The sequence below is a fragment of the Salvelinus fontinalis genome, chromosome 39, assembly GCF_029448725.1.
Source record: "Salvelinus fontinalis isolate EN_2023a chromosome 39, ASM2944872v1, whole genome shotgun sequence".
Classification (NCBI taxonomy): Eukaryota; Metazoa; Chordata; class Actinopteri; order Salmoniformes; family Salmonidae; genus Salvelinus; species Salvelinus fontinalis.
In genome coordinates this window covers 17,050,704-17,072,209 of record NC_074703.1, presented here as the reverse complement: position 1 = coordinate 17,072,209, position 21,506 = coordinate 17,050,704, and the positions used below count along the sequence as shown (strand labels likewise).

At 43.3% G+C, this 21,506-nt stretch overlaps 2 protein-coding genes across 3 annotated transcripts; both read left to right on the top strand.

The window, feature by feature from the left end:
• The first annotated feature begins 65 nt into the window (after positions 1-65).
• On the top strand, positions 66-14,076 carry LOC129838215 (mitogen-activated protein kinase 11-like). Of its 2 annotated transcripts, XM_055904989.1 has the most exons (12): positions 78-315; positions 7,017-7,146; positions 7,256-7,314; positions 7,508-7,619; positions 8,104-8,133; positions 8,593-8,640; positions 8,749-8,863; positions 9,085-9,156; positions 9,622-9,701; positions 9,950-10,028; positions 10,223-10,396; positions 10,598-14,076. In XM_055904989.1, the coding sequence occupies exons 1-12, from the start codon at positions 203-205 to the stop codon at positions 10,669-10,671; spliced, it is 1,086 nt and encodes a 361-aa protein (XP_055760964.1). In that variant the 5' UTR covers positions 78-202; the 3' UTR covers positions 10,672-14,076. The 2 variants fall into 2 exon arrangements, with proteins under 2 accessions (XP_055760963.1, XP_055760964.1); XM_055904988.1 differs by having other exon boundaries at positions 66-315; positions 8,593-8,863.
• Positions 14,077-14,452: 376 nt separating this feature from the next.
• On the top strand, positions 14,453-21,362 carry LOC129838214 (mitogen-activated protein kinase 12-like). The gene is made up of 12 exons (XM_055904987.1): positions 14,453-15,012; positions 15,718-15,847; positions 17,323-17,381; positions 17,481-17,592; positions 17,839-17,868; positions 18,045-18,092; positions 19,150-19,264; positions 19,616-19,687; positions 19,906-19,985; positions 20,111-20,189; positions 20,364-20,537; positions 21,140-21,362. Exons 1-12 carry the CDS (start codon positions 14,894-14,896, stop codon positions 21,214-21,216), a joined length of 1,095 nt encoding a protein of 364 aa, XP_055760962.1. The 5' UTR covers positions 14,453-14,893; the 3' UTR covers positions 21,217-21,362.
• Positions 21,363-21,506: the final 144 nt, after the last annotated feature.

Below are 21,506 nucleotides of genomic sequence, written 5' to 3'. Positions count from 1 at the left end.
CCATGCCAATAAAGCCCTTGACTTGAGAGAGAGAGAGAGAGAGAGAGAGAGAGAGAGAGAGAGAGAGAGAGAGAGAGAGCGAGAGAGAGAGACAGCCAGCAGCTCCCCTCTGTGCACTCAGTCGGAGACAGTTACCACGGATTGTGCAGACAGAGCAATCAGTCCAGTACTGAGAGCTCGTTTTGTTTTATTTACGGTAAAAATGTCGGCCAGACCAGGCTACTATCGGCAGGAGCTGAACAAGACTGTATGGGAGGTTCCTGAGCGGTACCAGAACCTGACTCCCGTGGGCTCGGGGGCCTACGGTTCGGTATGGTGAGTAGGCTATATGAAAGAGGGAGGGGCGAGGCTGCAAAGAGGTCCAGAAACACAATACAATGCAGAGGAAAACATAATTTAGTCTTATGATTTGTATTATGAATATGCATTATTGGATCATATTGGAATTACCAGTCTATTGTTATGATTGAGGTTATTAGGCTGATTCAATATAATTAATGTTAATGTAGGCCAGTTAGTTGTTATGCACGAGAAAGTCAGCAATGTTGTTTTCATGTTTGTTCGATGTGGATTCACTAGACTACTCTATTTGTATCAATATGATGCTGTCATAAAGGCTTCGTTTTCCATTTGATTGATTTATCTGTCGTTGACACCATTCCCAAATACTGGGCGTCATCACTCCAACGGCAGACTGTCTGCAGTTGTTGCCTCTCGGTGCAGAGGCTTTAAACACCTGAAGCTTCGCATGTACAGTAGCTGATTCAGTATGCCCCATACGATTCCCATACCGAAAGAGGAAACAATTAGGAGTTATCGGCGCATCGCACCTGCAACCACGCGCTACGGGAGATCCTCTGAATCGTGACAGTTCTCAATAGGATACATTAGTTTCATAAGGCTTTTAGGGCTACTAATAACAGGGACGGCACTTCGGGGGGATCTGCACTGAACAACTGAAGGATGCATGGCACATCTATAAAGCCATGGGCATGTGTAGGGGCCACCTCAGTGTTTCTGACTGCAAATATCTTGAATTGTTTCGTTTTTTTCAGACATTTGTGCTGTTATGGACTTTTATCTTTGATATGCGTATGTTCACTTCAGACAGTGAAGAGGGACCTAGGAAATACATCTCAACATTGTATTCATGACTACCAGTCTGTTGACCGAATAACAGACTTCAATTTCACAACGTGATCTCCTCCCCATACAGTAAATACTCTCTCTCTCTCACGCACACACACACACACCGCTGTCTAGCCCAACGAGGTGGTTCTTATAGTCTACATTTCCACATGAACAAGTTCCTTTTTCTCACAAGTGGGTTGGGCAATATTTCCTTGTTTTAATTTTGGATCACTCTTTGTCTGTTGCGGGAGAAAAGACACCGTTGCCATGGCGAGGTGTCATGGTGATGTGTGCACCTCGGCTTGAGTGTCATACACGCAATCCATATTGCATATCCATATTGCATGGGAAGGGAAATTAACTGCTTGGCGGTTTCAATGGCTGCTTTTACTATAAAAGCACTGGTAGATAGATTATATTTACATTGTGGGCACAACTCTCTTTGTTGTTTATATGCTGGTAAAACAGCCAACCATGGCCTGTCAATCCAATGCTTTTGCATCTCCTAGAACAGAGGGAAGTGAGGATGTGATCTTCTGAGGATCAGCCCAGGAGGACAGACAACAGACATCTGTGATGCAGCAGACCTGGAAGAGAAGGGAGGCACAGAAACTACATGTTAGCTCAAGCAATATCTAAGCCTTTATTGGTCAATTCGATTTAATGGAAGTTTAGCCTAGCTGATTGATGGGAAGAACTGCAGTGATTTACTACTCCGCTGTGTAATCATGGTGAAGTCGGCACAGTTACGTCTGTTTGATTTGATGAAGACCTTGGAAGCTGAGTAGGTAGACATGATAGCATAGCAACAATTCAAACAAAGACCATCCCTGTGTCTGCTTCTTTTGACTAATACAATTCTCTACAGTTAAAAACAAAAAACTCTTTATCTATGTGGATTCACAAACACATCTAATACACCATCAACCAAGATGCAGAGCAATGCAGTCATGTGATCTGCTACACCTACAAAATGGCACCACTGCTCATAGTACCAGTCTAGCCAGCAAGGACACTCACATTCTTGCACACAATCTCCCTCTCTCTTTCTCTCTCTCTCTGAGCCCTGCATTGTTCAGGCTGTGCTCCAGTCATTGTCACCGTCTTCTCCATGGCAGAGCTGATTGATTAGCAGAGGGGTGGGGGTTTGGGAATCGGGGAGGTATTTTATAGGGGGTTGGGACGGGGAGAGCCTTGGGGGTCCAGGGACATTACTTCGGAGGATACAGAGGAAAATTGGTGTCATTATATTAATCCTTGGTGCTCCTCAATCTCCCTGCAAAGCTTCCTGAGATTGTTTGCCTGTCAAGGATCTGATCAGAAAGATCAGAAATATTTGTCACATGTGCCTAATACAACAGATGTAGACTTTACCGTGAAATGCTTACTTACGAGCCCTTTCCCAACAATGCAGAGTTAAAAAGTAAGACAAATATATACAAGGAGCACCGGTACGGAGTCATTGTGCAGGGGTACGAGGTAGTTGAGGTAATACAGTACGTACATGTAGGTAGGGGTAAAGGTGACTAGGCAATCAGGATAGGTGATAAACAAAGTAGCAGCAGCATATGTGATGAGTGTGAAAGTGTGTATATCTGTGAGTGTATGTGTTTGTTTTGTGTGTGTGAGCGTACGCAGTGGGTATGTGTGTAGGAGTGTCAGTGTAGTATGTGTGAGTGTGTGGGTAGAGTCCAGTGAGTGTGCATAAAGCCAGTGCAACAGAGTCAGTGCATAAAGCCAGTGCAACAGAGTCAGTACATCAGAGTCAGTGCATAAAGCCAGTGCATCAGAGTCAGTGCATATAAAAATGGGGTCAATTCAAATAGCAGTGGTGGAAAAAAAGTACCCAATTGTCATACTTTGATTAAAAGTAAAGTAAAAGTCATCCCTTAAAATACTACTTGAGTAAAAGTCTAAATGTATTTGGTTTTAATTATACTTAAGTATCAAAAGTAAATGTAGTTGCTAAAATATACTTAAGTATCAAAAGTAAAATTCATTATATTAAGCAAACCAGACGACACAAAATTTAAAATTTACGGCTAGCCAGAGTCCCACTCCAACAGACATAATTTACAAACAAAGCATTTGTGTTTAGTAGGAATGGCCTACTATGAGAGGTTCTCTTGATACGTGTGTGAATTGGACCATTTTCTGTCCTGCTTAGCATTCAAAATGTAATGAGTACTTTCGGGTGTCAGGGAAAATGTATGTAGTAAAGTAAAAGTTGTCAAATATAAACAGTAAATTAAAGTACAGATACCCCCAAAAAAGACTTACAGTGGGGCAAAAAAGTATTTAGTCAGCCACCAATTGTGCAAGTTCTCCCACTTAAAAAGATGAGAGAGGCCTGTAATTTTCATCATAAGTACACTTCAACTATGACAGACAAAATGAAAAAAAAAAATCCAGAAAATCCCATTGTAGGATTTTTAATGAATGTATTTGCAAATTATGGTGGAAAATAAGTATTTGGTCACCTACAAACAAGCAAGATTTCTGGCTCTCACAGACCTGTAACTTCTTCTTTAAGAGGCTCCTCTGTCCTCCACTTACCTGTATTAATGGCACCTGTTTGAACTTGTTATCAGTATAAAAGACACCTGTCCACAACCTCAAACAGTCACACTCCAAACTCCACTATGGCCAAGACCAAAGAGCTGTCAAAGGACACCAGAAACAAAATTGTAGACCTGCACCAGGCTGGGAAGACTGAATCTGCAATAGGTGAGCAGCTTGGTTTGAAGAAATCAACTGTGGGAACAATTATTAGGAAATGGAAGACATACAAGACCACTGATAATCTCCCTCGATCTGGGGCTCCACGCAAGATCTCACCCCGTGGGGTCAAAATGATCACAAGAACGGTGAGCAAAAATCCCAGAACCACACGGGGGGACCTAGTGAATGACCTGCAGAGAGCTGAGACCAAAGTAACAAAGCCTACCATCAGCAAGGGCATTGAAGATGAAACGTGGCTGGGTCTTTCAGCATGATAATGATCCCAAACACACCGCCCGGGCAACGAAGGAGTGGCTTCGTAAGAAGCATTTCAAGGTCCTGGAGTGGCCTAGCCAGTCTCCAGATCTCAACCCCAAAGAAGTTCTTTGGAGGGAGTTGAAAGTCCGTGTTGCCCAGCAACAGCCCCAAAACATCACTGCTCTAGAGGAGATCTGCATGGAGGAATGGGCCAAAATACCAGCAACAGTGTGTGAAAACATTGTGAAGACTTACAGAAAACGTTTGACCTTTGTCATTGCCAACAAAGGGTATATAACAAATTATTGAGAAACTTTTGTTATTGACCAAATACTTATTTTCCACCATAATTTGCAAATACATTTATTAAAAATCCTACAATGGGATTTTCTGGATTTTTTTTTCTCATTTTGTCTGTCATAGTTGAAGTGTACCTATGATGAAAATGACAGGCCTCTCTCATCTTTTTAAGTGGGAGAACTTGCACAATTGGTGGCTGACTAAATACTTTTTTGCCCCACTGTAAGTAGTACTTCAAAGTATTTTACACCCCTGGCAAATAGTCAGTGTAGCCATTTGATTAACTGTTCAGCAATCTTATGGCTTGGGGGTAGAAGCTGTTCAGGAGCTTTTGGTCTTAGAATTTGGTGCTCCGGTACCGCTTGCCCTGTGGTAGCAGAGAGTACAGTCTATAACTTGGGTGGCAGGAGTCTTTGACAATTTTTAGGGCCTTCCTCCTACACCGCCTGGTATAGAGGTTCTGGATGGCAGGGAGCTTGGCCCCAGTGATGTACTGGGCCATACGCACTACTCTCTGTAGCGCCTTACGGTCGGATGCCAAGCAGCTGCCATACCAAGCGGTGATGCGGCCAGTCAAGCTGCTCTCAATGGTGTAGCCACCAGACAGAGGTATTATCACACATGCACTAAAGCAGACTCATATCACACATTCACTGTATACCATGCAGAACATCACATAGACACATGTATTAGTTTTCCATCATTATACCAGCAGACATAAAAAATCATATCTGAAAAATGCACATTTAAAATACATTGGAATGTCTGAGATTTTCACAAATGTGGTTGCTACTTCAAATAGAATTTATTCCAATAACTGGAAAGCTTTTCATAGACTGCAAAACACCAGTCACACATAATGACAAGAGTTGTCATTCTTGAGACATCGTACTGGCACTTCCCTTCGCTTTCCCAAGTCGTATCATTTCTCATTTCCCACTCAGCATGCAGACTGTAAACCCCTAATTCAATTTCAATGGTTACTTTTCCTTCCATCGGTCTCCTGAAAGGAAGTTGGAATGTCTTGGCCAGTAATATAACTCTAATTCGTTCTGACTGATACTGAACATATTCTTCACAATGGAACTGGGAAACTCTTTGTTGGTGTAACGTTATGTAACAGTAATATAGCGTTGTGCAAATGTTTGCGCATGCATCATCAATGCTTCATGTAGTCAAAAGAACTCAATTCCAATTGCCCATTTCAACTGTTGCAGCAACACTATGCAAATCATGGCTACTGTGAGTGTGTGGTATTTGTAGGGGCTTTTACTGCTTAAAGAGCTATTATCCTGTCGCTTCGGTGCCATTTAGCCGACACTGTTGTGCAGAGTTTGTTTACAACGTGAGAGGACAAGCTCTAGGATGAAAGCACACATGAAATAGAATCTCAAGTACATGGAACTGTCTATCAGTGTTAACATGCAAGCCGCTGTGGGGAGCAAGATGCTGGAGAATAAAAGCAAGCATCCTTCATTTTTAATTCTAGGTGCAAACAAGATGCTCTGGCAGATGCTTTAATGTATGCCCCACTATTTCCTTTGAATGATTGCATATGCTTAAGTCTAAAGTCAATATAGATAGCTAGATGAAGAGAGAGAGAGTGAGATAGAGAGAAAGCCAAATTACTTTGCATCAGATATTGCGCTGCATTACTGTAATGGCTGATAAAACGTTCTGAGATGGAAGACAGTCAGTTGCAGAAATCGATGCATAGCCTGCCTGTGGAGTTGTGGGCAGTGAGGTGGACAGCCATGTATGGAAGATGAGATGGCAGAGGACGTGTGTGTGTGTGTGTGTGTGTGTGTGTGTGTGTGTGTGTGTGTGTGTGTGTGTGTGTGTGTGTGTGTGTGTGTGTGTGTGTGTGTGTGTGTGTGTGTGTGTGTGTGTGTGTGTGTGTGTGTGTGTGTGTGTGTGTGTGCACTTGGCCTTGTCTGAAGGCGATGCCTTCAGATATGTGCATGGCCTTGTGTTGTACACATGGCAGGCCGCAGGTAACATCGTAGTAATGGTGTAGTGCTCCTCGCAGGCTGGTTAAAGGGGTTAAAGGTCAGGTTGATAATGACAGTGATTTACGTGGTTGTTTTAACTTCTCGTGTCGTTGTGGCTCTGTGCTGCCTCTCCTTCCTCTTTTCTTCACACTTTCTCTTATCTCCTTTACTGCTTCTTCTTTCCTTCTGTCCAGTTTCTTTCGATTTCTCAAACACTTTTATTTCCTGTCTGGTACTTCCTGTCCCCTCCCTCATCTCTTGCTCTCCCTCAATCTCTCTCTGACCTTCTCTACTCCTTCTACAGTACACTCCTTTGTCTCTTCATTCCTCTATAATGTTATTGCCTAGTCTCTTTTTCACTTCCCATAACACTCCTTCTCTCTGTGCAACATCAGAATTGAGTAAGATGTTGCACCAAATACTGCCTAAGTAGAAATAACACTGTCAATAACGGAGACGGCAGCGCAGCACCAGTACACTACTCAGACATACATTTGCACGTTAAAGGAAACAATAATGAATCTAATAATGTAACGATCAACATGTTTAAAAGCAATGCATTTCATTGTGTAATCTGCTGTCGCTCACCCCCTCCCCCCACCCCCCCCCACACAGCTCAGCATATGACGTGCGGCTACGACAGAAGGTGGCGGTGAAGAAGCTGTCTCGGCCTTTCCAGTCCCTTATCCACAGTAGGCGCTCGTACCGCGAGCTCCGGCTACTCAAGCACATGAAACATGAGAACGTGAGTAAGGAGTGGTTGAAGACCTCCGGTGTTGACTAGTTGACCTAAATTGCCTTGATAATGCACAATAGAGTTGTAACTCTTTGGCATCAACCTTCTCCCTGAACAGGTGATAGGACTACTGGATGTATTCTCCCCTGCTGCATCGCTAGAGGACTTCCATGAAGTGTGAGTGGCTACTGAACGAGCACTAGGATGTCCAACATACCCCATACAGTGATTATACTGTCATGATTATTCTGATGATGACATATTGCATATAAATAGAGCTTTTCACCAGGATTCAAGGCATGTACTGTCTAACTGAATTGGAACATCACCACGCACTGTTCAAAAAGTCCCCTTCTCCTCCTCTTTCCAGCTACCTGGTAACCAACTTGATGGGGGCAGACCTGAACAACATAGTCAAATTCCAGCGTCTCTCTGATGAGCATGTGCAGTTTCTTATTTACCAGCTGCTCAGAGGCCTCAAGGTAGTTAACCCCCCACTGTATCATGGTTAGACATGTTTTTTTTACATACTATCCCATACACTGACAGTACAAAGCAACCTTCTCTGATAATAATTGTTTTAACTCAAAGACAACTGTTAAGTATTTCAATGTGCCACAATTGAACCTCAAACACCATGATGATCCTTTTTATACTATAAAACAACTGGCTATAATTTACTAGAATATCCCTTAACATCCTCTGAAATGGTAAATATACTGTACCTTCACATTTGATTATAAACTCGGATATACTGCTAAGTTTGAAAGCTACATTATGCCTGGCTCACTAGGCAACACAGTTAACAGGGGACTGACCAGCCAGCCAAGTAGCTAGCAAACCTAGTTACCAAGGAATAAACAAAAAATGTAGACCCTTTTAGACAGGGGACAATGTTAGAATACACTGTTGACCTCTCTCCCTCCCCCCCGCTGCCATGTCCCTTTTCCGTCTCCTCCTGAACAGTACATCCATTCAGCAGGACTGATCCACAGAGTGAGTGGTGGCTTTCCTCTTGTCTTCTCTACTTGCCGACTCTTTTCATTTTTCCTGATCCCCTCTTTTCATAAAGGCAGTCTCCTGGATAGCAATTGCCTCTCCTGAGTGCTTTGTTGGCTTTAAAAGGCAATTCTGTATTTAGACTGTACCGGTATGTGTGTAAGTAGATCATATCATATTGTGTGAGTGTGTTGGAGAGAGATTGTGTGTTGAGAGCTTCTTGTTGCATGTGCTTGTAGGCCTTACACCCAGCTTGTAAAACCCAGTATACGTTTCAACCTGTCTGTCTATCTGTCTGCCCTATCCATACATCCCTTTGTCTGTCTGGCTGGCTGCCTGCCTGCCTGCCTGTATTTTCGGTCTGTCTGTGTACATGGCTTTCTCCCTTTCTTTCCCCCTGTCCTTCAGACAGTCTTTGTGTTGACCGGTCTGTCTTTTCATGTGTCTGTCTCACAGGACCTTAAACCAAGTAACGTGGCAGTGAACGAGGACTGCGAGCTGAGGGTAAGACCAGTGACCCAGCCACCCAACTCCTCAGACAATCACAACATAACCTCTCCCCCACTCGGTAATGGCTATCACCATGACAACCTGTGTCTCTCTCTCCCCCAGATCCTTGACTTTGGATTGGCCAGACAGACGGATGATGAGATGACGGGGTACGTGGCGACTCGCTGGTATCGAGCGCCAGAGATCATGCTTAACTGGATGCACTACAATCAGACAGGTACAGATCCACACTCACACAACCCAAAAATGATCATAAAACCAAGATTCTCATTTCACACCACATATTACCAGACACCTTCTAATATAACAACCAAACACATACTCTATCATCATGCAGTTCTATCCAGAAAGAAAAATTTGCTAGCAATATCTGTGCCGTTATGGCTAATCGTAAAATCCTGTTGTTATGACGACTGAATGTTAATGCCTCTGTTACAGTGGATATCTGGTCAGTGGGATGCATCATGGGAGAGCTGCTGAAGGGGAAGGTCCTGTTTCCAGGCAACGACTGTATCCTTCACTAACACGGACATGGCTTGAGACTGAGTGCACTACACTCCACAACCACTCTCCAGCGCTGTTACCACCAATACTGCTCTATGCACACACATCAGCTCCTCGCAGATTTGAATCACAATCCCATCTAGAGATATAGCCTTTCTGTCTGAAGGGGAGGTGTATTGAGAGTGACTGAAAGGAAAGGACGTTCACAATGGACTGAATTGTATTGGCTGTCACTGTACACAGTCTAAAGACTGAAACAAATAGGAATGTGATTTACTGCTTTGTATGTCTGTATTGGATCCTCAAATGTTGGAGTATGCTGTCCTGGATAAAACTAACACTAGAACACTGTTCTAGCAAAGTCAAGTATGCCTAACCTCAGTCAGTTGTTCTACCTAAAGAGTTGGTCCTGCCAACCAAATTACTTTTTCACGATCATGATGGCCCTTAATTAACCCCTCCTGATCTAAGATATCGACCAGCTGAAGAGGATTATGGAGGTGGTGGGCACCCCGACCCCTGACCTTCTACAGAAAATCTCCTCTGAACATGTGAGAAGATGGAGAAATAGAGGGAGAGATGGGAAAGTTGAATGGATCATTAGCTATAGCAATGCTTTAATGATACTGATGATCCCCTGACATCCATTGATCGGTGTAATTGATTGACTAATTTGATGATCGATTATTCAATATTTTGCTTGTAGCATGATTGATTTCTCAATTGATGGATCAATTGGCCCTGCAATGTACTGTACACATTGTCACGTGTGTCGTTGTACATTGCTTCCTATTCACAGGCTCAGAAATATATCCAGTCTCTACCCTTCATGCCCCAGCAGGACTTAGAGAAGATATTCAGAGGAGCCAACCCAATGGGTGAGACTGAGTCATACCCGATAACTGAATTTGCTGGAGGCAAATTTTAACCCAAGGCTATAGTCACCCAAGGCTATGGATTCCATAAGGCAGCTTTGTTAGTATTTTTCCCTTTGTGCCTGCATCTTAATCTCGGTCTCCATCTTTCTCTCTGCATCTCCATTCTTCTCTCTCCCGCTCCCTCTCTCCCTCAGCTGTGGATCTACTGAAGCGCATGCTGGTTCTGGACTGTGATGGGCGTATCTCGGCCAGTGAGGCTCTCTCCCACCCTTATTTCTCCCAGTACCACGACCCGGACGACGAACCAGAGGCCCTGCCCTACGACCAGACGCTGGAGAGCAAGGACCGCACGCTAGAGGAGTGGAAAGGTGAGAGAGCTGGAGAGAGAGAGATGGAAGGTGGCTGGAGTGGAGGAGGTTAAGAGGGATTTTCCTTTTTAAAGATTCAACCGTTATTTTCTGCTGTGTTCTTGACCAGACATAAATGTTGTCTCTTCCTCCTCACCTTTTGTTCATCCCTCTTTCTTCACCTCATCTTCTTTCTCTCTCTCTCGCCATCCCCCTATACAGAGCTGGTGTTCGAGGAGATGAATGGAATCAAAGCGCCTGTCAGCGAGACGAGCGGTCTACAGGTGGAACAGTGAAAGACAAACCCTGCCTCCTTCTGCTCGGTCTGTCCTGTCAGCTGAGGAAGGACCGCCGTCTTGTCTCCGTCTGTCTGCCGGCGTTGGGGAGGCGGGAGGATCCGAGAGAAAGAGAGACCGTGGGCCAAGCAGAAACAACGCTGTGTCCCCTAGAGACATGACACTCCTCCCCTTGCTCACTGTGACTGGCAATTTGACTGCCTGTCAGGAGTTTTGTAAAAGGGGAGCAGGGAGAGGGGAGGTCTGGTTGAACTGAAAGTGATGAGAATACGCACATTACGATGATTACAGGGAGCATGTTTTGATAGGTATATGTTTACAGTCTGTTGAAGAGAGGTAGGAGAGAGAGACAGAGACAGAGAGAGAAAGTAGCACTAGGGTTTTCAAACCTACCTAAGGGTCCAACTGGTAAATGGTCATTGGCTATAGGTTACTGGAAATCTTTCGTCATGAAGACATTTTATAAGCAGTCATAACGGATGTCAGTTTAAGTCTGCTTATAACACCTGTTATGTCATGGTAATGACAGTTTTATGACAGAGGGTTCTAGTGATTTGTTGTGAAGAATTTTCCACACATTTTTTCATACTTCTATTTTAGTTGTAGCAAATATCTGTTATTTCACAGAAACTTACATAAGATGGTTCCTCCCTCGAAATAGACCAATGAATGCCCTTTGTGCTGTTACTGCACAACACCCCCAACACCCACCAATATGCCACTGAATGACCAATGACAGAGATATACTGTACATGGACAGGATTAGTGGCTGTAGGGTTTAAGACTTTGCATCATGTACAACTATTGGCCAGATTCCCTAAGCATTTACACCTGTTTTTACAGAACAACACCCGTGGTAGTGTTTCGTTTACGGAGACATAACTGCATTGCTGCAAATGCTATGTAGATATGTCCCAATGTACAGGTAACTGCCAACATAAAGAATACATTAACATAAAGTGTTTTAATAGGGCATTGGGCCAACACAAGCCAGAGCAGATTCAATGCTCCTTGGAGAAGTTTCTGGAATTCTATTAGAGGGATGCGACACCATTCTTCTTTCATGGGAAATTCCATAATTTGGTGTTTTGTTGAAGGTGGTGGAAAACACTGTCTCAGGTGCCGCTCCAGAATCTCCCATAAGTGTTCAATTGGGTTGAGATCTGGTGACTGAGACGGCCATGGCATATGGTTTACATCGTTTTCATGCACATCGAACCATTCAGTAACCATTCGTCCCCTGTCGATGGGGGCATTGTCATCCTATGGGGGCATAGCCGTGGTGGCCAAAATAATGGCCTGCCCAGAATTGTTATACATGACCCTAAACATGATGGGATGTTAATTGATTAATTAACTCAGAAACCACACCTATGTGGAAGCACCTGCTTTCAATATGCTCTTTGTATCTCTTATTAACTCAAGTGTTTCCATTATTTTGTCAGTTACCTGTATGTAGGCTATGCATTTGTTGCTGGTATCACCCATTTCAGATTCCACTTGGCTCCAGTCCAACAGGTTTTACTAGTCCCTGGCTCTGTTGAGAAACCAAAACTTATAGCTGAAGTTTACATCTGAACAGTCAGCAGATACCATTACCCACAGTGACTCCCACAGATACCATTACCCACAGTGACTCCCACAGATACCATTACCCACAGTGACTCCCACAGATACCATTACCCACAGTGACTCCCACAGATACCATTACCCACAGTGACTCCCACAGATACCATTACCCACAGTGACTCCCACAGATACCATTACCCACAGTGACTCCCACAGATACCATTACCCACAGTGACTCCCACAGATACCATTACCCACAGTGACTCCCACAGATACCATTACCCACAGTGACTCCCACAGATACCATTACCCACAGTGACTCCCACAGATACCATTACCCACAGTGACTCCCACAGATACCATTACCCACAGTGAATCCCACAGATACCATTACCCACAGTGACTCCCACAGATACCATTACCCACAGTGACTCCCACAGATACCATTACCCACAGTGACTCCCACAGATACCATTACCCACAGTGACTCCCACAGATACCATTACCCACAGTGAATCCCACAGATACCATTACCCACAGTGACTCCCACAGATACCATTACCCACAGTGACTCCCACAGATACCATTACCCACAGTGACTCCCACAGATACCATTACCCACAGTGAATCCCACAGATACCATTACCCACAGTGACTCTCACAGATACCATTACCCACAGTGAATCCCACAGATACAATTACCCACAGTGACTCCCACAGATACCATTACCCACAGTGAATCCCAGATGCATTATGCAGATTCAATTGGATTTACAATAGGTCTGAATGTTGTAGTTTCAGAGGTCTAATATTCAGCATGTTTTAAAGGGGCGTACTGAGGTGAACGAATTACAGGGGAGTAAAATAATTCAATTTTCAGTAAAAAACATGTTCTGGAACTGCAACATATACTACCTCAAGAACTACAACAATCATATACACAATGCCTCAATTACAGTAGAGATAATCCAAAATACTCTCTCGGTTGATGTTTGACTATTTACGGTCCTGTATGTGTCATGTACAAATGTTGGTGGATTTAAATAGAACTGCAAAAAAGATGAATGTATACAAAACTGTATGTTTAAAAAAACAAGTGTCTTTTCATTCTATGGTGGCATGAAGTTTAACTGTAAAATTTCTGCCGTATGCATTTCCAATCAATAACCGAATGTCAACTCTGTGTCATAATGCCATGACAATTGATGTCAACCAACTCAACTCTATTACAACAGTTATAACACCACTATGCAGCATGAACAAGTAAACATTTGGTTACACATATTCAGAATAAATCAAATCGATCTATTCCCTGTCTTGTTAACGTCATGAATGTGTGCATCAATCCAGTCTTGTTTTCTCCCAAAAATGATTAAGTCTGTTGTTGTATGGACAAATTCCTTTACGTTTTCAAGTATCACGCAGCAGCCTATCAGCACTATGTCAGTGGTGAGAATCTGTCATGTGCATAGCATGTTGTGGCATTATGAAAGACCACTTTACTCCAGAGTTACGGCCTACTCATTCCTCCTCCACATGGCCAAAGTTCCATCAATACTCCCAGCCCACACACAGTAGCTTTCCAGTGCTTTATGGGTTCCAAGTCTGAGTATACATGGCCTTTTCTGTGTGTGTTTGTGTGTGTGTGTCAATTTGCCTTCAAGGTCCATTCTTGTATGTTTCCAGCAAACATGCCTGCAGGCATCGAACTATGTCGTAATCTCTCAGCCACAGAACAGAGGCAGTATTATGAGAGACCATCCTTCTGATCATCATGACGACACATGTATCGTCTTCTTCCTCGTCATCAATAAAAGCTAAATTCATCACCAGTTATCTTACTGTGTGTGTGTGTGTGTGTGTGTGTGTGTGTGTGTGTGTGTGTGTGTGTGTGTGTGTGTGTGTGTGTGTGTGTGTGTGTGTGTGTGTGTGTGTGGCCTACATGTACATTTTTACTTCTGAGCCTGTATATAAACAGCAACAACACTATCAGCAAAGCAGAAAGGAAGGCTGACCAAGGGAGGCCAGGGAAATACTAAAATAACTTCCATCCCTATCTTCAGGCTAGGCTAGCTCTCTTCGCTATCTCATGACAACAGACATCATTTTGGCAACATTCCTTATAACTTGATTGTAAGACAATAAGGAGCCAGGGCGGCAGGTAGCCTAGCTGTTAAGAGTGTTGCTGGTTCGAATCCCTGAGTCGACTAGGTGAAAAATATGCCCATGTGCCCTTGAGCAAGGCTCATAACCTTAATCTGGATAAAGAGCATCTGATAAATTACTAAAATGTTAAAATGAGTCCGGACACAGACACACCCATCAATAGCACAGGGAGTGTGTTCTATTGTTTACCTTTTTCTGACAAAATCCAGAGAGGTCATGCCACCAGGCGATGGTGTGTTCACCAGTGATACCGTTGACGTTTTAGAAACGAGTGAGACCAGTCACTGATTACGGTTCTTTAGTCGTGTCACTGGAGACCACTGTCGGTCAACGGATTGCATTGCGCATTTGCCGAGTGCTAGAGAGTGTGTAGGTGGTGGTGGCTACATGAGAGCAAGTGAACGAAGTGTCTCATGCATAACAACGGCACATTATCCCTGAATTAAGAGTTAGCTGGGGATACATTGACCCCCAAATCAATTTGGATATGTCGGTCCGCACGCGGACAGGATTTTACCGACAGGAGGTAAACAAAACGGCATGGGAGGTTCCAGAACGATACCGCGAGCTAAAGCAGGTGGGGACTGGCGCGTATGGGACAGTATGGTGAGTTTTATACGAGTTTAATCATCAAACATGGGTAGGCTACTCTTCGTAAATGTCGAATTTGGAGTTAACAATAGCCTATGTGAAGGCAACACAAACCAAGCCACAACTAGACGTGACTTGTTCCTAAAATAAGCATCGTGTTTTTTTTTGTTGAACTGTTCATCTCATGCATTCTTCATGTGATTATATCAAAAGGAAGTTTTTGTGCAGTGGAGCGCTGGATTGTGTCCGAATTAAATCATCAACAAACATCGGTGCTATTTGATGAATAATGAAGACACAACCTTTACATTATGCGGTTTCTGTTTCATTCCTAAACATAGCTTACACGGCAGGGACTTTTTTGGCTTTGTGAAGTCGGGAAAAGCATAACAAAGAACCCCCATTGGCCTCATTGTTTGTTGGATTTTAGTGAGCAGAAGATTTAGATTTAAGTGCATCGGCCTACATCTGTTCTGGGTCTTTGCGCAATGTTTCTTGGGATATGCCGACCAAATGTTTCTACTTGAATTCCAGAAATACCCAAGAATGTCTTTGTGAACATTTGATTATAAAACCTGATCTTTGGATGTAAATTATTTTAAAGAAATAATTAATCAAGCATTCAATAAAAAAATAAGAGTTGGGTCCTTCAGTAGGCTACCACCAATGGCCAACATTGCTAAAATGTTTTCTTCCCTGTACCTACATTTCTTGCTGCAGTTCCGCCCAGGACCACAGGACTGGGGTGAGGGTGGCCATCAAGAAGCTCCACAGACCCTTCCAGTCAAAGCTCTTCGCCAAGAGGGCCTACAGAGAGCTCCGGCTCCTCAAGCACATGAAGCACGAAAATGTGAGGGTCTTTCCTGAAATACGCACCTCATCATTTTTTCTCATAAATAGAAAAGGTGTCTGTTTCACACCACTAATTAGGCCTTGTCTAAAAATGAAATGGCGCAACTCTACAGTACTGCATTTAAAACTCACTTTTATCCATAGCTACCTGTCCCAGACCTGCTGTTTTCAACTCTCTAGAGACAGCAGGAGCGGTAGAGATACTCTTAATGATCGGCTATGAAAAGCCAACTGACATTTACTCCTGAGGTGCTGACTTGCTGCACCCTCGACAACTACTGTGATTATTATTATTTGACCATGCTGGTCATTTATGAACATTTGAACATCTTGGCCATGTTCTGTTATAATCTCCACCCGGCACAGCCAGAAGAGGACTGGCCGCCCCTCATAGTCTGGTTCCTCTCTAGGTTTCTTCCTAGATTTTGGCCTTTCTAGGGAGTTTTTCCTAGCCACCGTGCTTCTACACCTGCATTGCTTGCTGTTTGGGGTTTTAGGCTGGGTTTCTGTACAGCACTTTGAGATATCAGCTGATGTAAGAAGGGCTATATAAATACATTTGATTTGATTTATGGCCTAGGCTGCGTGCAGAGAGCAGTGACGATTTCATTTTTGCACAGAGTGAGACAAACACAGCTGTTCCTTATGATTGGCAATTAGTCAGTAGCAGAGTAGTCAGAAAGATCACATTGGTAATATTCACATCACAACCCATAATACTAAACAGAAACACATCATATCAAGATTATAGAGCTGTTCATTTGAGGCAGGCACAGGTTCTGAGTCTTGATTTGAGAAGTTGAATCAGGCATTCAACTTGGGGCAGCAGGTAGCCTTGTGGTTAGAGCGTTGGGCCAGTAACCGAAAGGTTGCTGGATTGAATCCCCGAGCTGACAAGGTAAAAATCAGTCATTCTACCCCTGAACAAGACAGTTAACCCACTGTTCCCCCGTAGGCTGTCATTGTAAATAAGCATTTGTTCTTAACTGACTTGCCTAGTTAAATAAAGGTTAAATTACATGTTGTAGCTCTCCTGGACCAGGGTTGGACTTGGTGACCACTGATTTCAGAGGTCTACTGGGTATACAGTGAGTAGGTAGAGTTTAATAATGGTACACAAGGAAAGGCTGAGAAGGAAGCCAATACATGTTGTGGAAAAAATGCCTCATAGCAACATCTACTTTAGTCAGTGGCTCACTCTAGAACGACAGAGACACACCCCATATCACAAGTGTGTGTGTGTGTGTGTGTGTGTGTGTGTGTGTGTGTGTGTGTGTGTGTGTGTGTGTGTGTGTGTGTGTGTGTGTGTGTGTGTGTGTGTGTGTGTGTGTGTGTGTGTGTGTGTGACTTCAAGTGGGAATCATTTCCTGATGCTGTAATTGAGATACATGATGCACAAAAAAAATTCCCCAGTTAATCTATAATTGAGCTATTCTATTTATTTTCTGGTATTCTTTGATTGGTTTGGATTAGGTGATTGGACTGCTGGATGTGTTCACTTCTGAGATCTCATTGGACAGGTTTCATGACTTGTAAGTACCTCTTTGTCCAATACCCTTCCTGTTCATATATTGAATGTTTTTATTCACAATAAAGTATTTTTTTTTTTACTTTTCTCCTGTCATTCGCAGTTACCTGGTAATGCCATTTATGGGTACTGATCTGGGGAAACTGATGAAGATGGAGAGATTGTCACAGGAGAGGGTGCAATTCCTGGTCTATCAAATGCTGAAAGGACTCAAGGTTAGAGTTGCATACATACACATGCACTCAAAAGAACAATATATATATATATATATATATACAATTCTAAGCAGTTTAAAATATATACCTACAAATGCTCATTTTATCCCCAACATTCAAATATGATACAAAATAAAGGCAGTTTATACAGAAGGTTTAAATGTTTCCCAGAATATACTTGAATACCACCTTCTTTTTCTAATTTTAAGGCTTTCTCTTTTCCTGGTCTTTTGTGTCTCCCCACAGTATATCCACTCTGCAGGGATCATCCACAGGGTGCGTAACCTCTGACCTTTCAACTATGTGCATTGGGGTTGGGGCCATTGCTCTTTTTCACGCCCACTGCTATTCATGACGTTTTCCACATCATAAGCTCTTTGTGTGTGTGTGTGCTTGCGTGTGTTTGCGTCAATCTGGCAGCATGATAATGTAATTTTTCTAAATATCAACAGGATCTCAAACCTGGAAATTTGTCTGTCAACGAAGACTGTGAGCTGAAGGTACTACATATATATATATATATATATATATACACTGCTCAAAAAAATAAAGGGAACACTTAAACAACACAATGTAACTCCAAGTCAATCACACATCTGTGAAATCAAACTGTCCACTTAGGAAGCAACACTGATTGACAATAAATTTCACATGCTGTTGTGAAAATGAAATAGACAAAAGGTGGAAATTATAGGCAATTAGCAAGACACCCCCAATAAAGGAATGGTTCTGCAGAGGTAGCGGTCCTGCTGCTGGGTTGTTGCCCTCCTACGGCCTCCTCCACATCTCCTGATGTACTGGCCTGTCTCCTGGTAGCGCCTCCATGCTCTGGACACTACGCTGACAGACACAGCAAACCTTTTTCCCACAGCTCGCATTGATGTGCCATCCTGGATGAACTGCACTACCTGAGCCACTTGTGTGGGTTGTAGACTCCGGCTCATGCTACCACTAGAGTGAAAGCACCGCCAGCATTCAAAAGTGACCAAAACATCAGCCAGGAAGCATAGGAACTGAGAAGTGGTCTGTGGTCACCACCTGCAGAACCATTCCTTTATTGGGGGTGTCTTGCTAATTGCCTATAATTTCCACCTTTTGTCTATTCCATTTGCACAACAGCATGTGAAATTTATTGTCAATCAGTGTTGCTTCCTAAGTGGACAGTTTGATTTCACAGAAGTGTGATTGAGTTGGAGTTACATTGTGTTGTTTAAGTGTTCCCTTTATTTTTTTGAGCAGTGTATATTGCTACCAGACCTGTGATAAGCACTGTGCTCTCCCTGTTCAGTCTCGCTCTCTTTCGATTGAACTGAAATACACTTTATTGAAGTGGAGGCTGCTGAGGGGAGGACAGATCATACTAATGGCTGGAATGGAGCAAATGGAATGGCATCAAACACCTGGAAACCATGTATTTGATACCGTTGTACTATTCCACTCATGCCATTACCACGAGCCCGTCCTCCCCAATTAAGGTGCCACCAACCTCCTGTGCTTTATTGTCAATAAAGGGACAATCCAATGTAGCCAAAGCAATTCTCTCTCTGTCTGTCTCAGATTCTTGACTTCGGGCTGGCTCGGCAGACGGACACAGAGATGACGGGGTACGTCGTCACTCGCTGGTACAGAGCCCCTGAGGTAATCCTCAATTGGATGCACTATACCCAGACTGGTGAGTCTCTCTCATACACTCATTCATGGCTGCCTTCTTTGTCCACAAGATGGCAGTACTTTCTAATGTCAAAAACTGTGTTATCACCATGATTAATCATGCTATTTACATTTACATTTAAGTCATTTAGCAGACGCTCTTATCCAGAGCGACTTACAAATTGGTGCATTCACCTTATTGTAACCAGAAAAATATCCTACAGTATGAGGTCCTATGGAGATCTATATCTTTGTACAATTTGTGTGCAATATCTCCGTAATTGAACTCACTGGTATGGTAGCAGTTTGGTAGCAATGTGCTACTGAAAGACCATTCAGTCCTATGTATGTCTTTGACCTCTTCTATCGTCAGTGGATATCTGGTCGGTGGGCTGCATCATGGCGGAGATGCTGCTGGGGAAGCCCCTGTTCAAAGGAAATGACCGTATCCTTTTTCAGTGTTTACTACGCTCTGTCTTCACCCCTCACAACTATTGCAGAATAATGATCCTGCCAGGCAAATTAGCATAATTATATGTTATCAACCTGTCAAAGACTAGTTCTGTAAGCTTATTATGGCTAAGCATATATAGTATGAGCAGCATGTGAATGTGACTTCCTGTACCACATGAGCTATGACCCTTGACCCCTGGGTGAGCACAGACCTGGACCAACTGAAAGAGATCATGAAGATCACTGGTACACCCACTGCAGACTTTGTTACAAAGCTACAAAGCCAAGATGTAAGTCATGTGGGTGCTCAAAATACATTCAGATAGTACACATTCAAAGCAAACACAGCCTACTAGAGTACATAGGAATAGAATACCACATACACTCCCAGGTAAATCTGCTCTTCTTCCAACAGGCCAAAAACTACATACGGAGTCTTCCCAAAGTACCAAAGAAAGATTTGCACTTTCTTTTTTCCAAAGCTAGCTCAGACGGTGAGCAGACGTTCAATACTATGATGGGAACATGCAGTTAGTTGAATTTGACAGTCTATTACTAAAGGATCAAAAACGGTGGTTTACAAAACAGCAACTGTTTCTAACTATTGTCAGGAGTGTCCTTCTGACCATAACACAGCTAGTGACACTGTATACCTCTCTGTGTGGCAGCGGTGTGTGTGCTGGAGCGCATGCTGTTGCTGGACCCTGAGAGACGGGTGAGTGCGTCGGAGGCGCTGGCCATGCCCTTTTTCAGCGAGTTCAGAGAACCAGAGGAGGAGACTGAGGCCCAGCCCTACGATCACTCCATGGACAACACAGACCTGCTCCTGGAGCAGTGGAAACGTGAGAGAAGGATGGAGGGAAGCTGAAGAAAGAAATGGAGAGCAGGGAGAGGGGGAGGAAGATATGGGAGAGAGAGAGAGAGATGCTGGGGAGGAGGGAGGGAGAGAGAGAAGGAGATACAGGCAGAGGAAAAAAGGGGGAGCGATGGAGGATGAGGTGGCTGGTAGCCTAGAAGTTAAGACTGTCGGGCAGGTAACTGAAAGGACGTTGGTTCGAATCCCCAAGCTGGCAAGGTAGAAAATTATGCAATTCTGCCCATGTGCAAGGCAACAACTGCTCCCTGGGTGCTGATGACGTGGATGTTAATTAAGGCAGCCCCCTGCCCTGCTCTGATTAAAGAGGGGTTGGGTTAAATACAGAAGACGCTTTTCGGTTGAACGCATTCAGCAACTGATTAGGTATCTCTTTCCCTAGGAAAAGGGCTTAAGGAAAAACATTCCTTTGGTCATTCCACATGATAGAAGGAGAGAAAGATGACAAGGAAGAGATGAGGGATATGGATGTGTGATAACACGTTCAGCTTGAGAGAAAGAAAGAGGAAGAAAAATCTATAGTCTACAGAGTAACTAATTAGTAATTTCTTGTGATAATATCTCCTACAGGTCACACATTCACAGAGATTCTGTCCTTCAGGCCTGCAGCAACAGAGACCAAGGACCCCAAAGAGACATCACTCTGAGAGCACACACATACCTCTCAATACCTGTCAATGATTATTATAAGGCGTTGTTGTATTGTTGTACAGATGTAATGTGAATCCAATGTACAAAATGTAGTTTATTGATTATAAATAGATTTTCTGACAAATAAACATTTTCGAAGATATTGTCAGTCTTGTGTAATTGTGGAACTACTGTAACAGCCAACCAATGAACCCCTGGGAAAGAAATTATTACTTGCTTCCCCGTAAACCATGAGAATGACTATAAACTGAGACTTTAGAGGGATAGTTCATCAAATGTTCATGAA

Coding starts and splice junctions, on each gene's coding strand:
- LOC129838215 (XM_055904988.1), top strand. CDS start 203: ATGTCGGCCAGACCAGGCTACTATCGGCAGGAGCTGAACAAGACTGTA. Junction 9,702..9,949: donor AGAAAATCTCCTCTGAACAT/GTGAGAAGATGG, acceptor TCCTATTCACAG/GCTCAGAAATATATCCAGTC. Junction 10,397..10,597: donor CACGCTAGAGGAGTGGAAAG/GTGAGAGAGCTG, acceptor CCCCCTATACAG/AGCTGGTGTTCGAGGAGATG.
- LOC129838214 (XM_055904987.1), top strand. CDS start 14,894: ATGTCGGTCCGCACGCGGACAGGATTTTACCGACAGGAGGTAAACAAA. Junction 17,869..18,044: donor CTGCAGGGATCATCCACAGG/GTGCGTAACCTC, acceptor AAATATCAACAG/GATCTCAAACCTGGAAATTT. Junction 19,265..19,615: donor GATGCACTATACCCAGACTG/GTGAGTCTCTCT, acceptor TTCTATCGTCAG/TGGATATCTGGTCGGTGGGC.